This window comes from Cervus canadensis, chromosome X (genome assembly GCF_019320065.1).
Source record: "Cervus canadensis isolate Bull #8, Minnesota chromosome X, ASM1932006v1, whole genome shotgun sequence".
Lineage (NCBI taxonomy): Eukaryota > Metazoa > Chordata > Mammalia > Artiodactyla > Cervidae > Cervus > Cervus canadensis.
The window spans coordinates 9,087,576-9,114,877 of record NC_057419.1 but is presented as its reverse complement, the minus strand read 5'-3'; the positions used below and the strand labels follow the sequence as shown (position 1 = coordinate 9,114,877).

Genomic DNA, 27,302 nt, shown 5'->3' with positions numbered 1-27,302 from the left:
TGCTTCTCCACGGCTTTAATGAGTGGCGACTCCATCTGGGTACATAGCACCCAACGGCATTTGTTTTGTTTTGTTTTTCGAGTATAGTTGGTGTACAACGCTGTGTTAGTAGGGGGAACAACGAGAACTTGACACAGGGTATTCCTTACTTGGCTTGCAGAGGTCACACCAGTAGATCCTCAAAACTAGATCTGAGTCCTAGATGATTTTTTTTCCCACTTTGCTTTATTAATGGAAGGATTAATTGCTTCTCAGTGTGTTGGTTTCTGCTGTACAACAATGCAAACCAGTCCTAACTATATATGTACTATTTGCTATTGGAGTATATGGTTAGGGACTTGTACACAGTGACATGTACACATTGCTTTATTTCAAAGCAACCTCAGTTTTTAAGGTTAGATTCCATTGAGACTGGCTGAAATTTGTCAAGTGCCAAAGATTCTAGCACTGTTGATTTCCTGTGTCAAAGGGCAAATGCTAGAGGCCCTCTTTAGGATGAAATTTCTGCTGACAGGAAGCATAGAGGCTGGGACTTCCCTGTGGTCCAGTGGTTAATAAGACTTCACCTTCCAACGCAGGGGCTGAAGGTTCCATCCCTGGTCTGGGAGTGAGGATCCCATATGCCTCGTGGCCAAAGGAGCAAAAACATAAAACAGAAGCAATATGGTAACAAAATCAATAAAGACTTTAAAAATTAATACTAATAATAATCAAATAGAGGCTGGATCATGGGACTCAAAGGAGGTTTATATCTGGAGTATGAATGGAGTTGTCAGAAAGGGAGAGGTTTACCAGCTACCCAGAGGAGATGAGCTAAGCAGAGAAGCTTTGAATGCTGACCTGGCCTTCCTCATCCGGGTGCTTTCTGACTTCTCCCTGCATCTCGTCTCTTCCTTTTCATGGGATAACCTTTGCCGAGGACCTGCTGTTTCCCCAGAATCAGTATTAATCATCTGTGGTCTTCGATCTTCAATTGCTCATCGTCTGGCAATGAACGTCAACCTGGAGGAACTGACTCTGACATAATGTGTGTTCCTGGATGCTCCCCGCTGTCCATAAGCCCTTGTAGGCTTGTATCCACAGGCTTGAAATTCAAGTCCTTCACTCCTCTGGTACCGTGTGACTGAACACCTTGGACTCGGCTCTGTCTCTGTATCTAAGATGTTCAAACACATCTCTCAGACGCGCCATCTCAAATTGCAGCCTGCATATAAGTCCAGGGTCCCACAGGAGGGGAGGGGAGGAAGTGGACCAAGCATTTGCTCAACTGTACCAATTTACACCTAGGCTTGACCTCATCTTTTGGAATGTAGACTGTCTTCAGATGGAGGTTGGGTGGCTGTATCTTCGTATTGATCAAAGTGGGTTTGACAGTGGAACCACTGACTAGCACCTTAATAAGTAATTACAGCTAGCTCTCATTTCTCTAGGGGACATGTCTTGTACTAAATGTACATATGTTTACATACACGTAAGTGAAAATGAAAGTGGAGGTGGCTCAGATGGTAAAGAACGTGCCTGCAGTGCGGGAGACCCAGGTTCGATACCTGGGTCGGGAAGATCCCCTGGAGAAGGAAATGGCAACTCACACCAGTATTTTATCTGGGAAATCCCATGGACAGAGGAGCCTGGCCAGCTACAGTCCACAGGTTGGCAAAGAGTTGGATATGACTGAGTGACTAATAACTTTCACACATGCGTGTGTATTTATATATATAAGAGAATATGTATATACAGTCACACACACATGTATTCCCATATACCTACATGCAGTAATATGCATAAGTTTCATTCTATTTTATGCTCATTGTGCAAAAAGGATATGGAGACATTCACGCATATTTCATCATGTGTATTGGATCTCTTGATTTATACTTGTCATCACATTTAGAAATTTTAGTCAATACTTTCAAACAAATTTATTTTTATCCCTTCTTCCCTCTTGGGGTTGCATTTACATTATTTAAGATTTTTGGGGGGAAAAAATAAAAAAGAACATGGCCGCATTGATGGCCAACAACCTTCTCTGTGGTTGCTAATGGGTTGGCCAAGTTCAGGAGGTATGTTCCTAACCCTCGCCCCATACTCCTACCAGATGTTTAATCCCTGGATGAGACAATGTTCTGATGCCCACTGGTGCATATTGGAGCCTGTGTTTCAGATTGCTCATGCTTGACCCATCTATCTAGAAATGGGTAGTCAACATCACATGTATTTTATTGATCATCTGCAACACAAGGAACATTGACCAAGGTGTTGTAGAGGTTTACAAAGAATGGAGAAGGTATACTTCTGAGCCCAGGGAACTTAATTCCTCAGTGGGTTGGTTTAAAGATAGACATACAAACATACACATACATTCACATTTCATATATTACTGGCTTAGATGTAGATGAATGTATATTTTTAAAACTTGTTGTTTAGTCACTCGGATGTATCCGACTCTTTGTGACCCCATGGACTGTAGCCCACCAGGCTCCTCTGTCCATGGGATTCTCCAGGCAACAGTAGTGGAGTGGGTTGCCGTGTCCTCCTCCAGGGGAATCTTACTGACCCAGGAATTGTACCCGGATCTCCTGCATTGACAGGCAGATTCTTGACCACTGAGTCACCAGGGAAGGCTGTATTTTGAAACTGTATACATGTAGCTACACATATGTATATAATTTCAAGTATAGTTCAGTTCAGTCACTCAGTCGTGTCTAACTCTTTGCGATCCCATGGACTGCAGCACGCCAGGCCTCTCTGTCCATTACCAACTCCCAGAGTTTGCTCATCGAGTTGGTGATGCCATCCAACCATCTCGTCCTCTGTTGTCCCCTTCTTCTCCTGTGTTCAATCTTTCCAGACTCTGTGAAATAACCCTGTGTGGTCAAATATGGGAAGAAGGCAATAGATTTTTTGTATTGGACAGTGAGTACAAGGACTCCATGAATATTAGGGGTAAAGAGAATTAGTATTCATTCTGAATCTGGCTGTAGACCTCAGGTGCTTGAACCTCTAGTGACATTTTAATCCTGCTTATAGAGGGTTTGTGGTCTTGAAAAAGTACATCCATTAAGAACAGGGTTGTAAGGCTGAGACTGCCTTATCTGCTTCTGACACCACTAATCTTCCCGTATTCTTCAGTACCAGGGGTCTCCCCTGAACTGTGACTTCCTGCTTCACTGGAGACCTTTCTGTCCCCACGACTTTCATATTTCATGTACACTCTGGGCATTGGTTTAGTCGCTAAGTCGTGTCTGACTCTTGTGACCCCATGGACCATAGCCCACCAGGCTCCTCTGACCATGGGGATTTCTCAGGCAAGAATACTGGAGTGGGTTGCCATTCCCTTCTCCAGGGAATCTTCCTAACCCAGTGATCGAACCTGGGTGACCTGCATTGCAGGCGGATTCTTTACCACCTTGCCACCTTGGGAGGCCCACGTACACTCTGCCTTGAAGATAACAGTCAGGTTTCTGAGGACCCTCGGGCTGAAGGTGACTGATGAGGTCACTTCATCCAAGTCCTCATGGCTGGGTCCAGGAAGCAGAAGCCCTGGGTGCAATGTGATGTTTCAGAGGTCTGCTGGCTAATTGGTGACCAAGGCAACGGCAGTCCTGGGTGACATGACTCTGTGTGAATGATGCCGTCAGCCTCTGCTGCTTTTTCTGGATTGTGTGGGCAGCTGGTCTGTCTCCTTGGGCTTGGAAAGTAACTTTGGCATTGATATTTTCCCTTCTCTCTTATTTTCTGATTTTTAATTTATTTTAATTGGAAAATAATAACTTTACAATATTTTGATTTTTTTTTTCCATGCATCAACCTAAATTTTCTTTTAAAATTTCAGATATTTTTAAGTGCTTGGGAAGATCAATTTTGGGGAGAAATCTATAGAGATACACATCTCCTAATGGAAATTTGTATGATGTATGATGAAAGAAAGCGAAAGTGTTAGTTGCTCAGTCGTGTCTGACTCTTTGTGACCCCATGGACTGTATAGTCTGCCAGGCTCCTCTGTCCATGGGATTCTCCAAGCAAGAATGCTGGAGTGGGTTGCCATTTCCTTCTCCAGGGGATCTTGCTGACCCAGGGATCAAACCCAGGTCTCCCACATTGTAGGTGGATTCTTTACTGTCTGACCGACCAGGGAAGAACTGTACAATAACCATTCTCAGAAAATGTGCACTGTATGTTAATATATAAATAAAAAATATTTATATATATGCATATATATATATATATATAAAGCAAATACGTCTACTGCCATACTAAAAAATAGAGTATCACCATATCTTTGTATAGCCATATGAATTGCTTCCCAGAATAGGGTAGTTACTGTTCTAGGTTTTGGTTTTTATAATGCCCTTGCTGTTTTTCTATTTCAGTACAAATACACCTCTAAGCTGTATATATAGTTTTATACAATGCCATAAAATAACATCACATCATATGTCTTTTTTCTGTGACTTGCCCTTTACTTGGAGGGTATATGTGTTTTGACTCAGATCTTCACTTTATTCATTTTTCACTGTTGTGTAATATTCTAATATGCTAACGTGTACTTATCCATCCACCTCTTGGTGGGTGTCTGGGATTTTTCCATTTTTTTTCTATTATAGTCTTGCTTGCAGTTGGAACTTTCTGGGCAGGTCTCCTGACTTGAATGTCAAGGAAGCTCTCTAGGAGACACGCAGACTATTTAGGCTATACAGTTTGTATGCATGCATTGTGTGTATGTGTTTATCTGCACCGGAGTCGTATGCATGCTGGATGCTCCTCTATGTCACAGAATTGTTTTCCCAGGGGACCACACTAATCTGTCACCAGCCTGGCATGGAACTGCTCCACGCTGTGTCTCAATACTTGGTCCCTCTTGGCTTTTGCATTTTTGTTGACCCTAAGTGACCCCTTCTCTCTTTCACCAATACCCGATGAGTTAATCTCTCTAGTCCTGTGTTAAGACCCTCTGCGTATTTGAGTACTTACTGTGTGTGGCATCTTGGAAAGGGGAGACATGGGAGATGGTTTTGAATTTATCTAACATGAAAAGTGAAAATGAAGTCGCTCAGTTGTCTCTGACTATTTGCGACCCCATGGACTGTAGCCCACCAGGCTCATCCGTCCAGGGCATTCTCCAGGTGAGAATACTGGAGTGGGTTGCCATTCTCTCTTCTCCAGGGGATCTTGCCCAGGGATTGAACCCAGGTCTCCTGCATTGCGGGCAGACGCTTTACCATCTGAGCCACCAGGCGAAGTCCTGAATTTATCTAAGTATTTAGAAAAAACATGGTCCTAGTTACTGGAGTGTGGAACAAAACTTATGAAGGCAGTTTGAAGAGCACAGAAATAGGAATTTTTTCAGAGACAAGATGTCTTGAAGGCCTGACACTTTGACCATGATCTCTGACTGAGTCTGATGAGAGAGCTCCATACAAACCCTGGAGATGTCTGCAAGTAACTTGGCTTGTATTTGGAAATCGTGTTTGGTAATATGTAATCATTTGCTTTTTTAAAAATTAAACACGTTTATTAAATTTTCTGTTAAATGTTGAACACTTTTGTTTGTCCTAGGGCTACAGTGATTAATAAGATGGATAGATATTTTAAATTATTTTATTTTATTTTGAGGATAATTTTTTACAATATTGTGGTGATTTTGCCATACATCCACATGAATCAGCCACGGATGTACATGTGTTCCCCATCCTAAACCCTCTTCCCACCTCCTTCCCCATCCCATCCCTCAGGGTCATCCCACTGCACCAGCTTTGAGTACCCTGTTTCATGTGTTGAACTTGGGCTGGCGATCTGTTTCACATATGATAATATACATGTTTCAATGCTTTTCTCTCAAATCATCCCACCCTCCCCTTCTCCACAGAGTTCAAAAGTCTGTTCTGTACATCTGTGTCTCTCTTGCTGTCTCGCATATAGGGTCATCATTACCATCTTTTAAAATTCCATATATATGCATTAATATACTGTATTGGTGTTTTTCTCTCTGACTTACTTCACTCTGCATAATAGGCTCCAGTTTCATCCACCTCATTAGAACTGACTCAAATGTGTTCCTTTTTTTTTTTACAGCTGAGTAAATACTCCATTGTGTATATGTATCACAACTTCCTTCAGAATGGATAGATTTCTTTGAAACATTTTTTTGTTGGAATGTAGTTGACTTAAAATGTTGTGTTAGTTTGAAGTGTACTGCAAAGTGATTCTGTTATACATACACATATATACATATGCACAAGAATCTGTGTTAGAATATTTTCCCATGTATGTCCTTACAAAATATTGAATATAATTTCCTTTGCTATACCATAGGTCCTTGTAGTTTAGTTAATATGTAGTAGCATGCGTCTGTTAATGCCAAACTCATAGTTTATCTCCCCTACCCCTTACAGTTTCCCTTTTGGTAAACATAACTTTGTTTTCTGTGTCTGTGGGTCTATTTCGCTTTTGTGTGTAAATTCACTCTTAACTTTTTTTTTTTAGATCCACATATAAGTGATATGATAATTGTCTTTTTGTCTGACTTACTTCACTTAATATGACATTCTCCTTTTTTATGGCTGAGTAATGTTCCACTGTGTGTATATCATGTCTTTATCCATTCATCTGTTGATAGATGTTTAGATTGCTTCCATGACTTCTGTTGTGAATATTGCCGCAGTGAACCATAAGGGTCATGTGTCTGATTGATGTTTTATTCCAGATACATGCTCAGGCTGTCCAGTCTTGAGTGCACCACTTATGATCCATTAGCCCCTTTTTTCTGGATTTATTCTGTGTTCTGTCTCTCGTTGCAAAGTCCACTTGCTACGGCTGTGCGCCAGATGTGTTCCTGATCCATTAAACTTGAGCAGAAGAACAGAAATGGTGATGGAGGTGGTCTTTAGGAGCCCTTCACTGGGCACCAATCCACCTGGAAGGCAGTTCCTATGGCACCTTTGCTCTTTGATTATTTACATGTGAGCCTCATGGTTCAAAAGTGCGGATTTTGATGGGCTCTGCTTTTTAGAAGTTCAACCACATGGCTGGGTGTACAGAGAACTGTCAGATTTCACAAAAGACAGAGTAGAATTCTTGTCCATTTGGGAGATAAAAATCAAAGCCAGAAATTTTTTTTTTTTTTTTTTAAAGGAAACACAAAAATACACTAATTGGCTGAATGCTGGCATGGAGTGAGTCTTGAATAAGGATTGGGTGTGTGTGGTGTGTGTGTTGTAAGCCAGTGAGTGTGTGTGTGTGTATTGTAAGCCAGGGAGAGGTGTGGAGGTTTTAGACATTGGTAACTGGTGCCCTGGGCTATCTCACAACAGAGATGTGTTCTAAGGTAAAAGACGAACCACACACCACTTGAAAAAGTGCAAGTGTGAAAGTGTTAGAAAGACCAAGTCGTGTCTGACTCTTTGTGACGACGTGGACTATAGCTCGCCAGGCTCCTCTGTCCATGGGGATTCTCCAGGCAAGAATACTGGAGTGGGTTGCTATTCCCCTCTGTAAGAGTTCTTTCCGACCCAGAGATCGAATCCACTTGGGTACCATAAAACACTGGAGTGTCCTCCCCGGAATCAAAAGACAAAATAATCGATCTTGTGAGGTATACAGACTCTGCAGTTTGGGGAACGGCTGTTGCAGACTTTCTAGTCCACAGTGAGGTAGGCCTGTTGCACAAGCGCCTTCATTTGGACAAGGACCAGGATCTGTTGATCTTCTTTTCCTGGTGCTTCAGGGTGCGAGATGAAAGTGCATCTTCCCAGTGCCTCTTGCTGTTGGCAGCCTCCTGAGAGCAGATAGCAAATCCTAGATGTTCCTGGGAGCTGAGAGTAATACCAGAGGAGGGCTGTTTCTCACCTCATTAATTCTCTCATTTTTTTTTTCCTTTGTTTTTTTTTCCTGGGAGATGCATCTCAAAGTTCTAACATGTAATGTATTTCATGACCACAGAGTTGTGAGGCTGTGAACAACCCGGAGACATGATTTTACTCCTTGAAAGGCCAAAACACCAAGGTAAATTTGACCAGGCTTCCCCTGAATTAGGGCTTTCCTCAGAGCTCAGTCGGTAAAGAGTCTGCCCGTAAATGCAGGAGACCCGAGTTTGATCCTTGGGTCGGGAAGATCCCCTGGAGGAGGACATGGCACCCCACCCCAATATTCTGGCCTGGAGAATCCCATGGACAGAGGAGCCTGACGGGCTACAGTCCATGGGGTTGCAAAGGCTCAGACATGACTGAGTGACTAAACCACCACCACCACCCCTAAATATATATATGTTTCAAAATTAAACCAGTCTCAGTCTGAGTGATGTTCATTTTGGGAGGAAGTCCACTGCAGTTTTATTTTGCATTGTTTCTACACTGACAGATCTGAGTTGGGTGGAGCCTTGTCTTAAAGACAACCTCAGGCAGAGTGACGGTCCTACAGAAATCTTTTGCAGGTACCCAGTCAGGGGTCTCCCTGGTAATACAGCGGTTGAGATTTCCACCAGTCAGTACAGAACACGCAGGTCTGATCTGGGAAGATCCCACGTGCTGTGGAGCAGCTAAGCCCAGGGTACACAACTATTGAGCCCAAGGTCTAAAAGCCCCCAAGTTGCAACCACTGGGCCCATACATCCGAGAGCCCCTACTCCCCAGTGAGAGTGTCGTCTCCGATCGCCAAAACCAGAGAAAGCCCGTGCTTCCCCCAAAGACCCAGCACAGCCAAAAATGGATAAATATATAAACAAATCAAATTATGTACTTTACGTCATGTATGGATGTGAGAGTTGGACTGTGAAGAAAGCTGAGCACCGAAGAATGGATGCTTTTGAACTGTGGTGTTGGAGAAGACTCTTGAGAGTCCCTTGGACTGCAAGGAGATCCGACCAGTCCATCCTAAAGGCAATCAGTCCTGGGTGTTCATTGGAAGGACTGATGCTGAAGCTGAAACCCCAATCCTTTGGCCACCTGATGCAAAGAACTGACTCACTGGAAAAGACCCTGATGCTGGGAAAGATTGAAGGCGGGAGGAGAAGGGACAACAGAGGGTGAGATGGTTGGATGGCATCTGCAAGCTCTGGGAGTTGGTGATGGACAGGGAGGCCTGGCGTGCTGCGGTCCATGGGGTTGCAAAGAGTCGGACATGACTGAGTGAACCGAACTGAAATAAAATTATATAAAAAGAAAGCACAGTGCCCTTAAAAAACACCCAATCGAGTCATAAAACAAGTTGAAATGCCACTCAGAGATATTACTCTTTGTGCAACTTTTGCGGAAAAGATAGGCTGTTAAGACCCTCCAAACTCCCCAGTTTTATGTAGGCAGTAAAGTTTGGTTTTTAACTTTTTTCATGAAAATATTTTATTCAGGAATGTCTTTTTTGTAGCATCTTGTTTTTATTTTGGAAACATTTGAAAGCTATGTAAATACATCTTATAGAGAAAAAATATATAAATACGTGTACCATTAATATTTTCTGAGTATACACATATATTATGTGTACCTGGAACGTTCCATTCCCTGTGAAGTTATTTTCAGTGTGAAATTTACATGGGAAGTCTTTTTTTCTTTTTCTTGTCTTCAAATGTATTTGAAGGGCTTCCCTGCTGGCTCAGACAGTAAAGCATCTGTCTGCAATGCAGGAGACCTGGGTTCGATCCCTGGATTGGGAGGATCCCCTGGAGAAGGGAATGGCAACCCACTCTAGTACTCTTGCCTGGAAAATCCCATGGACGGAGGAGCCTGGTAGGCTACAGTCCATGGGGTCGCAAAGAGACGGACACGACTGAGCTACTTCACTTCACTCAAATGTTTTGGGTGGTTAAATTTCTTCCATGGAGAAGGAAATGGCAACCTGCTCCAGTATTCTTGCCTGGGAAAGCCCATGGATAGAGGAGCCTGGCGGGCTACAGTGGGGTGGCAAAGAGTCAGACACGACTGATCGTGTACATACACACACACATTTATTGTGATTTTTAAGTGATGAGGAGGATGACCGTTTCAAAGGTTTATTTTAAAAATCTTTGTTGTCTGTAATGTTAAAACATTTAAGGCTGCCAAGTATTTGAATGTGGCCACACATATATATACACACACAAACATATATCTGGTGCCACTGATAATTCTCACACGTACCTAGAGATGCTTATTCATTTAGATGGCCGCCAAAAATCATAAATTTGATGATGTATACCAGCAGTTCTTACTTTGAGATGATTTTGCCCCCTGGGGGTCTATCAACAGTGTCTGGAGACAATCTTGATTTTGAAACCTAAGTTGCTAAATCTACTTGGTATAGAACAGCAAGACTGAGACAAAAGTGAGACTCTTGAGACTTCCTTGGATGGCAGGGAGATCAAACCAGTCCATGGTAAAGGAGATCAACCCTGAATATTCACTGGAAGGACTGATGCTGAAGCTGAAGCTCCAATCCTTTGGCCACCTGATGGGAAGAGCTGAACATTACCAGTGCCGCCAGATAAATGTTTGTGTGCATATGTACGTGCGTCACCTTCAAATATTTGGCAACTTGAAGAACGGTGGGGTCCAAAGTGTCACCAGTGCGGACTCTGAGAGATAGTGCTGGAGGTTGATGGTAGTCCATTTCGTGCAAACTGCCAGATTCTAGAACGTGAGGACATAAGGTAGCTGGGAACCTATGGTTATTGTGACTCCCTAGCCTGGACGTCATGACTGTCCGGGTAATGCCCCACCCCACGCCAACGCCGGGCTCCTCCTCCAATGTCCTGCTGGTTCTTGCTCTCTCTGTGACCCCTCAGCTCCTTGTGGGGAGGTTGGCTTGAGCATAGGACTGAAGCATGAAGGCTCCGTGTGACCACACTGGCTCAGTCGTAAACAACGTGTCTCTCAGAGGTGTTCTCATATGTGGAGCTAGAGGAATGATGGAGTGGACCAGCCTTCATCAAGGTGCACACCTTGCCAGTCCTGGGACCAATTCCCTGCCTGGGTGCTTTTCGTTGTTATTCAGTCTCTATGCTGTGTCCAGCTCTTTGCGACCCCATGGACTGCAGCGCGCCAGGCCTCCCTGTCCTTCACCAACTCCCGAAGTTTGCTCAAACTCATGTCCATCGAGTCGGTGATGCCATCCAACCATCTCATCCTCTGTCGCCCCCTTCTCTTCCTGCCTTCAGTCTTTCCCAGCATCAGGGTCTTTTCTAGTAAGTCGCCTCTTTGCATCAGGTGGCGAAAGTATTGGAGCTTCAGCCTCATCATCAGCCCTTCCAGTGCATATTCAGGGCTGATTTCCTTTAGTTTGATCTCCTTGCAGCCCAGGGGACTCTCAAGAGTCTTCTCCAGCAAGACAGTTCGAAAGCATCAGCTGAACCCTCCTTGTATGGAATGCTGCTTTCCAGGGACGGTGTGGTGCCTTGTGTAAGCTAACTCAGTTACTCCCCCAAAGAGTTAGAAGCAAGGAAGTGAAATGAGGCTCAAATAATTTAAAGTCCTTGCTCTGTCTCTATATGTGCTTCATGCCAACAGGGGGCTGAGTTCAGTGCATCTTATCTCTATGTTCAGGAGCCTTTTGAGCAGCTGTGTGTACAAACTCCCCACATGTCAAGTCAGGAAGACATAAAGAAAATACTGCATATTAACACGCATATGTGAAATGCCGAAAAATGGTACAGATGATATTACTTGCAAGGAAGAAATCGGGACACAGTCGTAGAGAACAGATGTGTGCATACCAAGAGGGAAAGAAAGGGTAGGACGAATTGGGAGGTCGGGATTGATGTACATACACTATTGATATTATCTATAAAATAGATAACTAATGAGAACCAGGCTTCCCTGGTGGCTCAGACACTAAAGAATCTACCTCTAAGTCAAGAGATCCAGGTTCAGTCCCTGGGTTGGGAAGTTCCCCCGGAGAAGGGATAGGCTACCCACTCCAGTACTGTTGGGCTTTCTTGGTAGCACAGATGGAAAAGAATCTGCCTGCAATGTAGGAGACCTAGGTTCAATCTCTGGGTTGGGAAGATCCCCTGGAGATGGGAGTGGCTACGCTCTCCAGAGTCCTTGCCTGGAGAATCCCACGCACAGAGGAGCCTGGTGGGCTACAGTCCACGGGGTCACAGAGAGTCGGACACAACTGAGCGACCAGCACTTTAACTTTTCGATGAGAATCTACTGTCCAGCACAAGGATATCTAGTCGGTGCTCTGTGTTGATCTAAACGGGAAGGAAATGCAGATAAGAGGGGATCCATCTGCATGTACAGCTGATTCACTTTGCTAAAGAGTAGAAAGTAGTTGAACCTTCTAAAGCAATCAAACCAAAGGGTCAAGGCTCACTCATTGACCCTTGCTCAATGATCAAGTAGTTGAACATTCTAAAGCAATTATACACCAGCATCTCCTGATATTGAGGGGACGTTTTCTAAGCCCCGACCCTTTGGCTCACCCCAGTCCCCTGAAGAAGGCAGGACAGGCCATCCACATAAAGCTCAGAGAGGTTGAGTCACCTCTCCCCGCTACACAGAGGTAGCACCTGGCCACCCAAGTCTATCAGAGTCGGATATGACTGATACCTCCTGTGACCGTGAGGCAGGGTTGAGAAGGACCTGCCGAGGCTGGTTCTAAACCAGAAAGTATTTTCAGGATCAGAGTGTCCAAGCAACTCAACACCTCTGCCCTATTCTTTTCTGTCCCTGAATTATTCAGCTTTTGGATCACCGCGTGGCAGGAATCCAAGTGTGGTCTCCAGTGCAAACATAGACGCAGACACAGCAATCAGCCGTTGGGTGTGATGAGGAGTTTTCCCTGTTGATCTACCACCCGGCATCTCGTGTGTTTTCATCCGGCTCTGATTAGCTCGGCCCGGGATGTCACGGATGGCGGAGCTTCCCCCAGGGATATTCTAGCTCCCCGATAGACAGATCTGGCTCAGCTATGTTTCATTAAGAAGTAAATTATCTGTTTGACATATTTTGCTCAGCCCCGTTCCCTGAATGAGATGCATAATTACATTCTGGTCCAGAAAGACTCTTGAGTAACCTTAGAAACACATTCGTCTATTCTGGGTTGCAGAATGCTATGTTTTTAAAGGCAGGGTCTGATGGAGAGTTGGAGAAGGGAATGGCCACCCACTTCAGTATTCTTGCCAGGAGCATCCCATGGATAGAGGAGCCTGGTGGGCTACAGTCCATGGGGGTCACAAGGAGTCTTGGACACAACTGAGCGACTGAGCAACGGATGGAGAAAAGACTGGTGGTTGCCAACGGCGGGGAGGTGAGGGAAGGATGGAGTTGGAAGTTAGGGTTAGCAGATGTGAGCTTTTATATACAGAATGGAGAGACAGCAAGATCCTCCCGTATAGCACAGGGACCTGTATTCAGTATTCTGTGACAAGCCATCAAGAAAAGGATTATTAAAGTATGTCAAGTTATAACTGAATCACTTTGCTCTAAGGCCGAAATTAACACAACAGTATAATCAGCTATATTGTTTAGTCACTTAAGTCACGTCCGGCTCTTGCGACCCCCTGGACTGTAGTCCACCAGGCTCCTCTGTCCATGGGATTCTCCAGGCAGGAATACTGGAGTTGGTTGCCATTCCCTCCTCTGGGGCTTCTTCCCAACACTGCAATTGAACCCAAGTCTCCTGCGTTGGAGGCAGATTCTTTACCACTGAGCCCCCTGGGAAGCCCATAATCAGCTATACACTTCAGTAGAAAATGTTGATTTTAAAAAGTAGCATCCTTGTATCATCGCTTGAAATATTTTCTGTCTCTAATGCATTATTTGTAATACTCAGGTGTATCGTTCTTATGAATATCACACATCCCTTATCTATTGAGAGTCATGGGATCCACACTGAGACACATTGAGATGGTCAGTTGTTTTTTTTTTTTTTGAGGGGAGGTGGAGGGGAAGCAGGTGGCTTGCAGGATGTTTAGTTCCACAATCACAGATTGAACCCGGGTCCTTGGCAGTGAGGGCGTGGAGACCTGATCACTGGACCGCCAGGGAATTCATTCCCAAGGATGTCACTCTTTCAAAGTGGGCTCCTCCCAAACTCCACAGGTAGAGAGCTTAGATGTATCATCAGCTTCTTCCATAGGCTGCAGGCTTTCCTCTCGAAGGCAGGCGGTATTTGACGTGAAAAATCAGGATCGCTGCACCAACGCTCTTGATGATGAATGATGACTTGATACCATAGGCTGCATGACTTGATGATGGTACTGGAGATGTACCACGTTGTTCTGTCTCTTTCAAGGAAGCTAAGGTTCAGGGCAACAATATCTGGAGCCTAGATGCTTGCTATTGAGCTGCTCAAGACCTATAATTATTCATTGTCTGCATGCATGCATCCAACTCTTTGAGACCCTATGGAAGGTAGACCTCCAGGCTCCTCTGTCCATGGGATTCACCAGACCAGAATAGTGGAGTGGGTTGCCATTTCCTCTTCTAGAGGATCTTCCCGGCCCAAGGATCAAACCTGTGTCTCTTATGTCTTTGGTTTTAGCAGACTCTTTCAATTTGATGCTCCCTTTGTGTTGGGCCTCTTAAGTGGTACTCGTGGTGAAGAACTGGTCTGCCAATGCAGGAGACTTCAGAGATGTGGGTTCCATCCCTGGGTGTGGAAGATCCCCCTGGAGAAGGAAAATGGCAACGCACTCCAGTATTCTTGCCTGGAAAATTCCATGGACAGAGGAGCCTGGTAGGCTACAGTCCATGGGGATGCAAAGAGTCGGACATGATGGAAGCCCCTTGGCATGCCTTTGTATTGGCTGATAAACACCCACACGGCATGAAGCCTATCTGGTCTGGATGCACACCTACGTTTTACACATCTTAGAAGACTTTCAGAGTTCCACTCATAATATCTTAGGGCATAGTGATGCTTTTTTTTAAAAAATATTTATTTTTTTTATTGAGGTATAGTTGACTTCCAGTGTTGTGTGAGTTTCAGGTGTACGGTGAAGTGATTCAGCTAGATATGTGTGTAAGTGTGTATATGGGTTTCTGATTCTTTTCCCATATAGCTTGTTATCAAATATTGGGCATAGTTCCCTGAGGTGTACGGTAGGTTCTTGTTTATCTATTTTATATGTAAAGTGACCGTTTTCTTAAACATCCGAGAGACAGTGATTTGGTTGTGCCTGTCCATTGACGGGCTCATATCAAAAACAGTGAAATTGTAGTTGCTTAGTTGGTACACTTAGGAACTTGTGTGACCCTGTGGACCATAGCCCGCCAGGTTCCTCTGTGCATGGGATTCTCCAGGCCAGAGTACTGGAGTGGGTTGCCATGCCCTCCTCCAGGGGATCTTCCCAACCCAGGGATGGAACCCACATCTCTTGCAGCGGCAGGCAGGTTCTTTCCCATTGAGCCACCAGGGAAAGCCCAAGAATCAAATTAGACGTCCATACAGTTGTCTGCATCACTGTCGATACATGTTGTGCTGACATGCTGGTTCATGTAAGGAAGTCTCGAGGGTTCCTGGAATATTTTGTTCTCGGTGTTGGGAGTTCACCGTGGAACTTAAGTCAGGATACCGTCTGGCTGGAGTCTACCGCCTGGAGAGGCGCTGCACCAGATTGATTGGTGAGAAAGGATTTTCTGGAGTGATGTGTAGGGTTTCCTGGAAGCCTCCATTCATCATCTGTGTCTGCTTTTTCCTTCTCTTTAGGCCGCCCGCTCTGCGTCGGCGTTCTGATAAAGGATCGTTGTTGCTGGGAGGTGCTGGACGGCCCCGGCCTCTTTGGAGCACTGTAACGGCGGGAATCCGGTCCAAAGATTAAGGCAGTGCAGCGGTCTTGCAATGGGCGGCCAGGACGACCGGCGGGCTGGCTGTTGACCGTGGGCTCTGTCTATGCCCCATCGGGAGTGCGTCCGCAGGAAGCCCTTCGCCTCTCCCAACTCTCGGTCCTTGGAAGCCCCTCTCCCTCCCCCATTTCCCGTCCTCATCTTCTCAGAATATCCTCCCCTGGACGTCCCCACCCACCCCCACCCCACCTCCCCAACCCTGGATGCGCAGGTGAGCCATGTCGAGACCCCAGGGACTGTTATGGCTCCCGCTGGCCTTCACCCCCGTCTGCGTCATGGTCAACTCCAACGTCCTGCTGTGGATCACCGCCCTGGCCGTCAAGTTCACACTCATCGACAGCCAGGCCCAGTACCCCGTGGTCAGTACCAACTACGGCAAGATCCGGGGCTTGAGAACGCCGCTGCCCAATGAGATCCTGGGCCCCGTGGAGCAGTACCTGGGCGTCCCTTACGCCTCGCCCCCCACCGGGGAGAGGCGCTTCCAGCCCCCCGAGCCCCCGTCCTCGTGGACCGGGGTCCGCAACGCCACGCAGTTCGCCGCCGTCTGCCCCCAGCACCTGGACGAGAGGTCGCTCCTGCACGACATGCTGCCCGTGTGGTTCACGGCCAACCTGGACACCTTGATGACGTACGTGCAGGACCAGAATGAAGACTGCCTCTACCTGAACATCTACGTGCCCACGGAGGACGGTGAGTACCCGTCTTGGGCCGGTACACCTGCTGGGTCAGCCTCCCCCGCCTCCGTGTGCCGACAGCCTTTTATCACGTGCTGTGCACCCTCGGTTCTATGATCCAGTTATTATATTTCATATTCACAGTGCAGTTATCACAAGTGAAGTTATGCAGCATGTATTTAAACGCAGCTGGGCAGTCCTGTATTGAATCGCTTAGTTCTTTCCTACATTGCCTTTGTGGTATATCTGTCATCCTTATTTGTAGATGAGAACCCATGCGAGCGCATAGTCTTGTAGGTTACTCTGGGATCACCTGTAAAAGGTGACTCTAAAGAAACTAATAGAATTAACGTGATCAGCCTTCAGTGAGCCACTGAAAATCGTATCGCGGATAGTGCCTTTGGCTTTACTGTCTTAAGATGCTAGCACTTTTCCTTTTGAGTCTGAAGGGGAACCAACAGGTGTTTTAAATACACAAGCAAGGAATAGTTTGTACAGTGATTGGACTTGATTGTTTAGAAGCCACGTCGTCGCCGTTGACTTGGACGTCATTTCCTGCCAGTAGTCGCTACCGGCAAACGGCAGGTGTGTGTCTTCAGAACAATCTAGCTATGTCAGAAAAATAATGTGCTTGCTGGGACCCAATGTCCCCTTTCCTTTTGGATAACTCAGCAGTGAAAGTCTTGGTAACAGTAATGTTCCATCTAAATCCAGTGCTTGTAAAACTTGTATCTCCTTCTTTGTGTAGGCTTGAAAAGGCCAACCAGACTGAAGTTGGGCTAGATCCACAAGAAAAATTATGTTCTCGCTAGAACAAAATGACCCTGTTTTTTTGTTTGGGTAACACAGCAGAGAAAATCTGTGAAAGCCATCACATCACGTTCCATATATTATTATAACTTAATCCCACGCCAGTAGAACTTGGCTATCTCCTTGTTCGTGAAGACTTTGAATTAAACTGTTTGATAAAGACCAACCAGACCAAAGTCTGGATACAGTGTAAGCCTGTAAGCCCATTTTTTGGTTTCTTATTTATATGTGCTATTTTCATACAAGGAGAAGGAAAGGGGTAGATTGCAATCTTCCTGGAATTTAAAATTTAGAGGCATCATAGTAGCCATCCTCCTCTACTCTGAAAACCAAAGTGCATCCATTTCCTTGGTAACTTTCACGTACACCTTTGTCTCCCCCCCCCACCCCCTTTAATCCTTGAGAGATGTTTCTCCATGAGACTGAACTGAGAGTCTGGCCACAAGCAATGACATTACTCAGGGATATCCAGAATTGCATCTCATCCACCATGTGGTTCTTTCTCAGGGCGGACGCAGGGAGATGGTGTGAGGACTCTTCAGGAGAAACCAGGCCACAGGCGTCTGTTAGGGAGATGACAGAGGATGTCCAGGGAAAGATACAGAAGGGTTGGGCTTCATCATATCAGCAGAGGTTGGCATGGAGACAGCCTCCTTGTTGCTATGGAGACAGACGAACCAATCACCTTGCATAGTCTAGGGCTGAATGGGGTTCAAGGTGTTAAACTGACTCCGGACGCCTTACTTCTGTGCCCTGCCCTGAGCTGTCCTCGCATGTGGCAGCTCCTAGTACCTCCTTGGTGCATCGACAAGGATGGATAATCCCACCCCAAGCGAATTCAGTGTTCGCCTTTCAAAGCCACCTAAGTCCTGGACTTTCTCATCATGAGCTGTCCACACAAAGGAATTAAAACAAAGATGGAAGGGGAGGCAGGGTAGAGGGAACAAACCCAGGTAAAAGATTAAAATCGCTTTCACAATAAATTTGACATGCTGGTGTTTATGAACAGTTAACTTGACACGCTGCCCTGCCAAATAAGAAACGCGCTTCAAAGAGGATGTCTCCTTTTGAAAAAGTGAAAGTGTTAGTCCCTCAGACATGTCCCGTCCTTTGCGACCCCGTAGACTGTAGCCCGCCAGGCTCCTCTGTCCGTGGGATTCTCTAGGCAAGAATACAGGAGTGGGTTGCCATGGCCTTCTTCAAGGGACCTTCCCAACCCAGGGATCTAACTTGGGTCTCCCGCGTTGCAGGCAGGTTCTTTACAGTCTGAGCCTTGAGAGGTAGAGCGCAATTAGACCATCCAGGAAGAAAAGTCAACAGCGTCATTGATGGCAGGCTCATGAGTGTGCAATTGCGTGGATGGCAACCATAAGCAATTTGGCCATTTCTTTGTGGTTCAGTATTCAATAGGAATTAGGGGAAAAAAACATGTGAAGAATGCTGCCTAACAGAGAAGCAATCTAAATTTAAGAATAAAGGCGGTGCTACTTGTTGACTCCTGGGTTTCTTTATAGCACTTTTGCACGCCATATCTCACACCAGCTTGACGGGGCAATCAGAAATCTAATACGGGCTGAATAGCTAAAATTGATCTCCCTATAATATATAAATAATGGATTCTCGCTGGTGAGTGAAGCCACACGCCCGTGAGTTTCCAGAAACAGAAAATCACAGCCGATTGGGTCAGGAGTTCTGTGCGTTTAAAAAAAGATAACTGCTGTCCATTTGACAATGAACGTGGAGGCTTAGATGTTTAATCACTGGTTATTCCTAAATGAAGAAACCGTACTTCTATAATGACACATGAAAATTATGGCTTCATGCTGGTCCCTGCAAAGCGCTTCCTTTAGGGCATGTCGAAATTCGTAACCGTGTCTTTGATTAAATGAATGTATGGTGATACCAGCTATTTGGAATTCAAAATTCCACTTGGGCACTCGGGTTTTATTTTTTTTTCCATTTATTTTTATTAGTTGGAGGCTAATTACTTTACAATATTGTAGTGGTTTTTGTCATACATTGACATGAATCAGCCATGGATCCACGTGACTTCAATACCAATCATGTGCCAGCTTTACACGTTGGCGTGGCAACAGAGACAGCCATTCTTAATTTCCAGAGACACACATTTATTGTAAGCAGAATAGTGGCTTCCCCAGAGAAGGGCGGGCTTCCCATGCGGCCCCGTGGTAAAGAACCCGCTTGCACCGCAGGAGACGTGGGTTTGATCCTTGGGTCAGGAAGATCCCCTGGCGGAGGAAACGGCAACACACTCCAGTATTTGTGCCTGGGAAATCCCATAGACAGCGGAGCCTGGCCGGCTACAGCCCATGGGGTCACAAAGAGTCAGACACGACTGAGGCTACTCAGCAGGCATGCACGGCCGCACGCGGAGGGAAGGGCAAGTCCTAAACCCAGGAGACATTGACTATTATCACCTTAGAGTGCTAAGCGGAGGAGGTTGCATCTAAAAATAATACCTGCTTATCCGTTGACTTTAAGATGCAGAGAATATACTCTGGCTTGTCTGGGTGGGTCCAGATGTGATCGCAGAGACTGTTAATTGTGAATGAGGGCGAGAGAAAAGGTGATCAGTGCCAGAGGGAAGCAACAGGAAAAAGGTGCAGTGGCCATTGCTGCCTTTGAGGAAAAGGCGGAGCCGGAAGTCGAGGGATTTGGTGGCTTCTCAAATCTGGAAAAGACAAGAGGCTTGTCCTTGAGCCTCCCCTTGAGCCTCCAGAAAGCCCTGACCACCCCTCAATTTTAGCCTGGGGGAACTCTGAGCTTCAGAACTCTAAGAGCCTCAATAGCTGCCCCTTGAAGCTGCAACATCGGTGGCAATTTGTTACGGCAGCAACAGAAATCTACAGAATTTGGGCAGCTTTTATCACAGTTTGAAATTTATCGTAAACTGTTTGCCTGATTGAAAACAGAGCCCACATACCACTAAACAGTTAATGTGAACTTTCTCTGTTACTACTCATTCTGAGCTGGTAATTCCTTTGTTTACCTTTGTAACGCCAGAATAGCTTGCTTTTTAATCAGCAGTCATTTTAATGCTGGGTAGTTGAAAATTTGCTGCTTTCTGTTATACGTATCAAGGAGTCAAAGTTAGTTGTGATGGCTGGGTGGAGATTTTGAAGTTGTGAGGTTTAAACTCTAGAAAGTAGACACCCAACTTTTGGTTGGCGGTGTTAAAAGAGGTTTACGGCAAACCTTACTAGTATTCAAAAGCGATGCTGATTTTACACAGGAGCGTAGTGAAAATGTTAGTGGCTCGGTCGTGTCTGACTCTTTGCAGCCCCATGGACTGTAGCCCTCCAGGCTCCTCTGTGCATGGGATTCTTCAGGCAAGAATTCTGGGGTGGGTTGCCATTTCCTGCAGGGGATCTTCCGAGCCCAGGGATCGAATGAAGGGAACATAATGAAGGCGCTTTAAAAAATCTCCAGATGCCCAGAGTGGGTGTAAGTGAATGGCATCAAGGAAAACACCCAGATGGTTCCCTTCCCTCATCTGACATTTAGAAGCAGCTGTACCTCTGAATGGCTTCTTCTCGTGTTAGCATAATCTTTTCAGCTCCTTGTTCTTTTTGTCAAGACCTCAAGATCTGATCTCTTCTGGGTGAGGTGGATTCTCTCCCCTTTTGAAAAACAACTTACTGGTGAATTTATTTGAGAGGATGACAGTTAATTCTCTCCCCTCCCGGGTTTTACTGAGATGTCTTTGAGGGACATTACCATGCAAGTTGAAGGCAGACAGCATGACTGTTTGACTTCCATGAACTGAGACATGATCACCGCAATAGTTTCAGCTCACGTCCGTCTTCTCACGGGCTTCCCTGGAGGCTCACTCTGTCAAGAGTCTGCCTGCAGGAGACATGAACTAGACCCCTGGATTGGAAAGGTACCCTGGAGCGGAGGGCACAGCAACCCACTCCAGTATCCTTGCCTGGGGAATCCCGTGGCCAGAGGAGCCTGGTGGGCTACAGTCCATAGAGTTGCAAAGAGTCAGATACAACAGAGCAACTATACCACCTACCACCACACATCTCATATAGCTATAAGAAAAAGAAAAAAAAAAAAAAGGAAAGTTTTCTTTTCCTAGTGATGAGAGCTGTTAGGCTGTACTCTTTTTTTTTTCTCTTCAATTTATTTATTTTAATTAGAGGCTGATTACTTTGTAATATTGTGGTGGTTTTTGCCATACATTGACATGAATCAGCCATGGGTGGTCATATGTTCCCCATCCTGAACCCCCCTCCCACCTCCCTCCCCATCCCATCCCTCTGGGTCATCCCAGAGCACCCGCTTCGAGCGTCCTGCCTCATGCATCAAACCTGGACTGGCGTGATCTCCAAGTTTCCTGTGTCTCTTCGAGCAGTGGTCACTAACAGCCATCAACCCAGTACATTACACCTCTGGTGCTTGTTTATCTTAGAACTGGGAGCTTGTACGTGCTGACCACTTTCATCCAACCCCCCACGCCTCCCCCCGCCCCCCCCCCCACCCCGACTTCTGGCTGCAGCAAATCTGATCTCTTCTTCTGTGAGTTTGGTGTTTTTTAAAAACGTGTTTTTTATTGGAGTATAGATGATATACAATGCTGAAATGTGTTCATTTCAGCTCTACAGCAAAGTGAATCTGCTACACATATACATAGATCCCCTCTTTTTCAGATTCTTTCCTGGCATAGCAAACGACAGAGTGTTGAAAAGAGTTCCCTGTCCTATGCAGTAGGTTTCTACCAGTTATCTATTTTTTTATAGAGGAATGTGTGTTTGTCAATCCCAACCTCCCAATTTATCCCTGCCCCCCCCTCCTCACCCCTTGGAAACCATAACTTGGTTCTCTACATCTGTTTTTCTGTTTTGTAAAAGAGGTTCCCTTGTACTATTTTTTTTTTTTTTTTTTAGATTCTACATATAAGTGATGCAGTATGATGTTTAGATTCCATATAGATGTGAATACAGAGTTTGTGTTTTTTAAAACCAATCTCACTTAGCATAATCCCATCGAGGCCCACTCACTTTGTCAGAAACGGCAGGGATTTCCTTTTTCACAGCTGTGTGATATTCCAGTGCACACCTACACCTACACCCTACCTTGTCTATCCACTTGTGTGTACCTGGTTGCCCTGGTTGTTCCCATGCCTTGACTCTTGTATGCAGTCCTGCTGTGAGCAGAGAGGTGCGGATAACTTTTCTGAATCCTTCCGAGTGTCAGCTTCATTCCGTCCTTCCGCTGAGCTTGCAGCATGGATTGGCTAAGAACACGCCTGCCAGCGTGCAAATGCCAGCCTGTGCCTTTGCCTGTTGAGTGATTATGAGCTGTTTTATGAGCTAGTTTATAAGATTATGAGTTCTTCAGCTAGTGCGTGCCTCAGTTTCCTTGGCTATAAAATAGAGATGAGCTGGGAGATTTCCTTGTACACATATCCAACCCCTAATCCGATGTTTGTGAAGCATAGTTAATACAATAACAGAGAACCTGAAGATGTTACTCAATCAGTTGTGTCCGACTCTTTGTGACCCCATGGACTGTAGCCCACCAGGCTCCTCTGTCCATGGGATTCTCCAGGCAAGAATACTGCAGTGGGTTGCCATTTCCTGCTCTAGGGGGTCTTCCCGACCCAGTGATCAAACCCGGGTCTCCTGCATTACAGGCAGAATCTTGATCGTCTGAGCTACCAGGGAATCCCGGAGAACCAGAACTTTTCAGCTGATTTGTACATATATATTTGTCTACTATAATCAGTACATCATCAATGTAGACTGAATGTAACATAAGTATTTATACATCATAATGGAAGGGTCAGCTTAGGAAATGGGACTTAAAGTCTATCACTTCTGACAGTTCCTAATATGGCTTTAACAATAGGGAGGGACTTTCTTATCTGTTCTAAATACAGTGGTTTCCATCTGCTAACCCCAAAGTCCTATTCCATCCCTCCCCCTTTCTCTTTAGTAGATGAGTTCCTTTGTGTCCTATGTTAGAGTCTACATATAAGGGATATCACATGCTATTTGTCTTTTTCTGAATCACTTCACTTCATATCATCATCTCTCAGTCCATCCACGTCACTGCAAATGACAGTATATCAAGAATGGCATTTATTTTTTTTTAAACAAAGAGCAGAGTATTACCTTCTGCTTTATTCCTAAGCTCTGTCTTTTTCAGCCTGAGTTGCCAACTGGATTTTTAGCATCCCATTTGACTTACAGAAATTAATCATCAAAGAAGCATTAAAATTCATTTCTTGGAACAGGCTCTCAGAACATCCAAAGACAATAGCACAATTTTTTTTTTTTAAATGTCAGATTAAGGAAAAATTAGGTGCCTTTCTCTTCTCATCAAGTCACAAATAGTTCAGGTGTATGCAGAGGGCAAGAAAATCTAGGTGAAAAACTTAAAGCTGTGTAAGTTAACACGGTGAGACCAGTGTTTTAGCCAGTCCACATCGGCACGAAGCTCCCTGAGAGTCACTAATTGCTTCCCATTTTCATGTCGGGGATGTTTGACGTTGTGTAGACATGGCTTTTAAGTGGAGATAATTAGGAAAGATTATTAGATAAATATCTCCCTGACAAGGACTAATTGAAAAGAATTTAGTATTTTGTGAACACGGTTAAACGAGAGTGGATTTCTGGCAACGTGTGTTTCTCTCCCAGCTTAAGAAATTCTCCAGTAGAAGAATGATCCTGTGGAGGGTTTAGAAATTATCCATGTTTCGAATAATCCTGTTTGCCTAGCAGGCCTTACAAGTTAGAAAACCTGTTCTCTAAGGAAGAGGATTTTCCATTGCATTTGTCATCTTCCAGAATATGAGTTTTAACTCAGTTGGCAGTTTGTAAGTTTTTTCCACTACTAGAACAAGTCCCAGTGACATCGTTGTTGTTAGATCGCTCAGTCATGTGTGACTCTTTGTGACCCCATGGACTGCAGCACTCCAGGCTTCCCTGTCCTCCCAGAATTTGCTCCAATTCATATCCACTGTGTCGGTGATGCTATCTACCCATCTCATCCAAGTCACTTAGGATGTATTAAAAACCACGCTTCCTTTGTATGCATATTTATAAGCAATATTAAAAAAGAAACTGTTAGGTGCAAGTTAGTCTGCTAGAAAATGTGTGCGTGTCTGAAAATTAGCTCATTATTTGTTCAGTATCCCACCACCCACAAGGGCGTCCGTTGTGGCTCAGCTGGTAAAGAATCCGCCTGCAATGTGGGAGACCTGGGTTTGATCCCTGGGTTGGAAAGATGCCTGGAGAAGGGATGAGCTACCCAGTCCAGTATTTTTGGGCTTCCCTTGTGGCTCCGCTGGTATAAAGAATCCGCCTGCAATGCAGGAGACCCTGTTTCAATTCCTGGGTCGGGAAGATCTGCTGGAGAAGGGATAGGCTACCCACTCCAGTATTCTTGGGCTTTCCTGGTGGCTCAGCTGGTGAAGAGAGACCTGGGTTTTATCCTTGGGTTGGGAGGATCCCCTGGAGAAGGGAAAGGCTACTCACTCCAGCATTCTGGCCTGGATAATTCCACGGATTGTGTAGTCCATGGGGTCACAAAGAGGCAGACAGGAACTAGCAACTTTCACTTTCTTTCATCCCACCCCCAGGACATGTAATAGCTTAATTTGCTGCCAGAGACATGGCTGGTTTGGACTCTGTTGTTTATTTTGCCTATTGTCTTGGTGAAGCTGTCAACCTCCTTAGTGTTTAGTGACCTCACTTACGAAAAATAATAATATTGTGTGTATGTGGGTGTCCTTGCTCAATTGTGTCAGACTCTTTGTGACCCCATGGACTGTAGCCCACCAGGTTCCTCCGCCCATGGAATTCTCCAGGCAAGAATACTGGAGCGGGTAGCCTTTCCCTTCTCCAGGAGATCTTCCCGACCCAGGCATCAAGCCCAGGTCTCCTGCGTTGCAGACGGATTCTTTACTGTCTGAGCCACCGGGGAAACCCCATAGTATTAAATCTCCTGTGAATGTCTTTTCATATTATAGTGATTTGGGTCTAAGCTACTGTATAAGAAATAATTAGAAAATAGAAAACATGGGTACATCCTTGTAACTTCAGTTTTATGGCCGTACGGTGTGGGTCTCATTACCGTATCTGTTACGGGAAGATTAAGTATCTTCAGTGTTTTGAAGGGGGAGTAGATGCCTGTCTGTCTGATCTCTTGTTTGCTTTTCCTAAACCAGGCTGTCTGTATAATGAATTACATTCGTTAATGTTGGTGCAATGAATTCCTGTCAGGCTTTCGCCTTTATGCTTAGCCAGGCTGTTGGTGTAATGAATTACTTTCATGTTCTTTCCTTTATAGTTTCATGTTTCACTCCCTTTGTGGTTAACCAGGATGATTCTGTAATGAATTAGTTTCTTGTTTTCTCCTTTATCGTTAAACATGAATTAATTTCATGTTTTGCTCCCTTTATGGTTAACCAGGATGATTCTGTAATGAATTAACTTCATGTTTTACTCCTTTTGTGGTTAACCAGGATGATTCTGTAATGAATTAATTTCATGTTTTACTCCCTTTGTGGTTAACCAGGATGGTTCTATAATGAATTAGTTTCATGTTCTCCCCTTTATGGTGAAACATGACTTTGTTTCCTGTTTTACCTCCTCTGTGGCCAATGAGGCTGTTTCTGTAAGGAATTAGTTGCGTGTTTTCTCCTTATGCTGGGTGCAGGGGACACACAGACCTCAGAAAAAGCGAACAAAAGTGGATACTCCATTCTGTTCGGCTATCAGGACCACAGAGAGTTTGTGAGGCGTGCAAAACAGCCCTGCATCAATAAATCAGACCTACAAATCACCGGGGAGCTCGCAGACAGCAAGTGTGTAAAAGAGCTGTCTGTTCACGCCCTGACCCCTTGTTAGGCTGAAACGAAGCTGAGACACAACGTCGTCTCTGTCTCATTAATTCAGTTGAATATATTATGTAGGCTTGGGAAAGTCAGTTTCTACAACTGGAAACAGATTTTTTAAAAATGCTAAAAAAAAAAAAATTCTTGGTAGATTTCACATGTCTGATGATTTGGGGTGGTGATGACGGAGGTTGGTGTATAGATTGTTCTGTGTTTGTGTGAGTCAGTGTCTCTGTGTGTGTATGATTTTGGAGGGAAAATCCACATAGAAAAGCCACCCATAATCCCCTCAAGGTCCCGTGCGTTCTGATTCTCTGGAAAAAGCCAAATTGCCTTCCTGTCTGAGTGCCCAGGCCCTTTGAATTGTCCCTTCATCAGGACACGGTCTTGTCTGACATGACCGCGGTCCCGCGTACACTGCTGACATTTTCCCTGGGGAAGAGGGTGTGTGCCCTTCTGAAAGGGAGGAAAAGTGAAGGTATTGATTTGTCTGAAGCCAAGGAGCTTTTGCAGTCCTTTTCCATGAGTTCTGAATATGACATGTCCCCGAGCACTCCCATCCCTTTCTTTGCCTTAAGACGGGTGCTTTGAGCTGTGTTGTGTTCTGTTTTATGATGAGACATAATCCATTATTCCATCGAAAAGCAGATATGTTTCACCTCACATGCTGTGTCTTCACTGTGGTTCTAACTTGAGCCAGATCCCCTGTGGGTCTCTAGAGCCCAATGGTGAATCTTTGTGTGTTTTTTCTTCTCTCCTCCATTTCTTGTTCTCCTCGCAGTCTTCTTGGATGGTTCATTGAGAAATACTGATGAATCACTGTTTGCCCTTAGTGTATGCAAGGCTTTGGGTGAATCCAGCAAAGGTCCGTCTAGTCAAAGCTGTGGTTTTTCCAGTGGTCACGTATGGATGTGAGAGTGTGACTATAAAGAAAGCTGAACACCGAAGAATGGATGCTTTTGAACTGCGGTGTTGGAGAAGACTCTTGAGAGTCCCTTGGGCTGCGAGGAGATCCAACCAGTCCATCCTAAAGGAAATCAGTCCTGAATATTCATTGGAAAAACTGATGCTGAAGCTGAAACTCCAATCCTTTGGCCACCTGATGTAAAGAGCTGACTCATTTGAAAAGACCCTGATGCTGGGAAAGATTGAGGGCAGGAGGAGAAGGGGACAACAGAGGATGAGATGGTT

The 27,302-nt window shown here is 45.1% G+C and overlaps 1 protein-coding gene across 6 annotated transcripts in view; it reads left to right on the top strand.

The window, feature by feature from the left end:
- Positions 1–27,302, top strand: part of NLGN4X (neuroligin 4 X-linked) — a 378,693-nt gene that overhangs the window by 65,204 nt on the left and 286,187 nt on the right. For all 6 annotated transcript variants that reach the window (XM_043459622.1, XM_043459618.1, XM_043459623.1 and 3 more), the window contains one exon: positions 15,622–16,448. In XM_043459622.1, coding sequence (XP_043315557.1) covers positions 15,977–16,448 — 472 coding nt within the window. In that variant the 5' untranslated portion in view covers positions 15,622–15,976. The remainder of the gene's footprint in view (positions 1–15,621; positions 16,449–27,302) is intronic.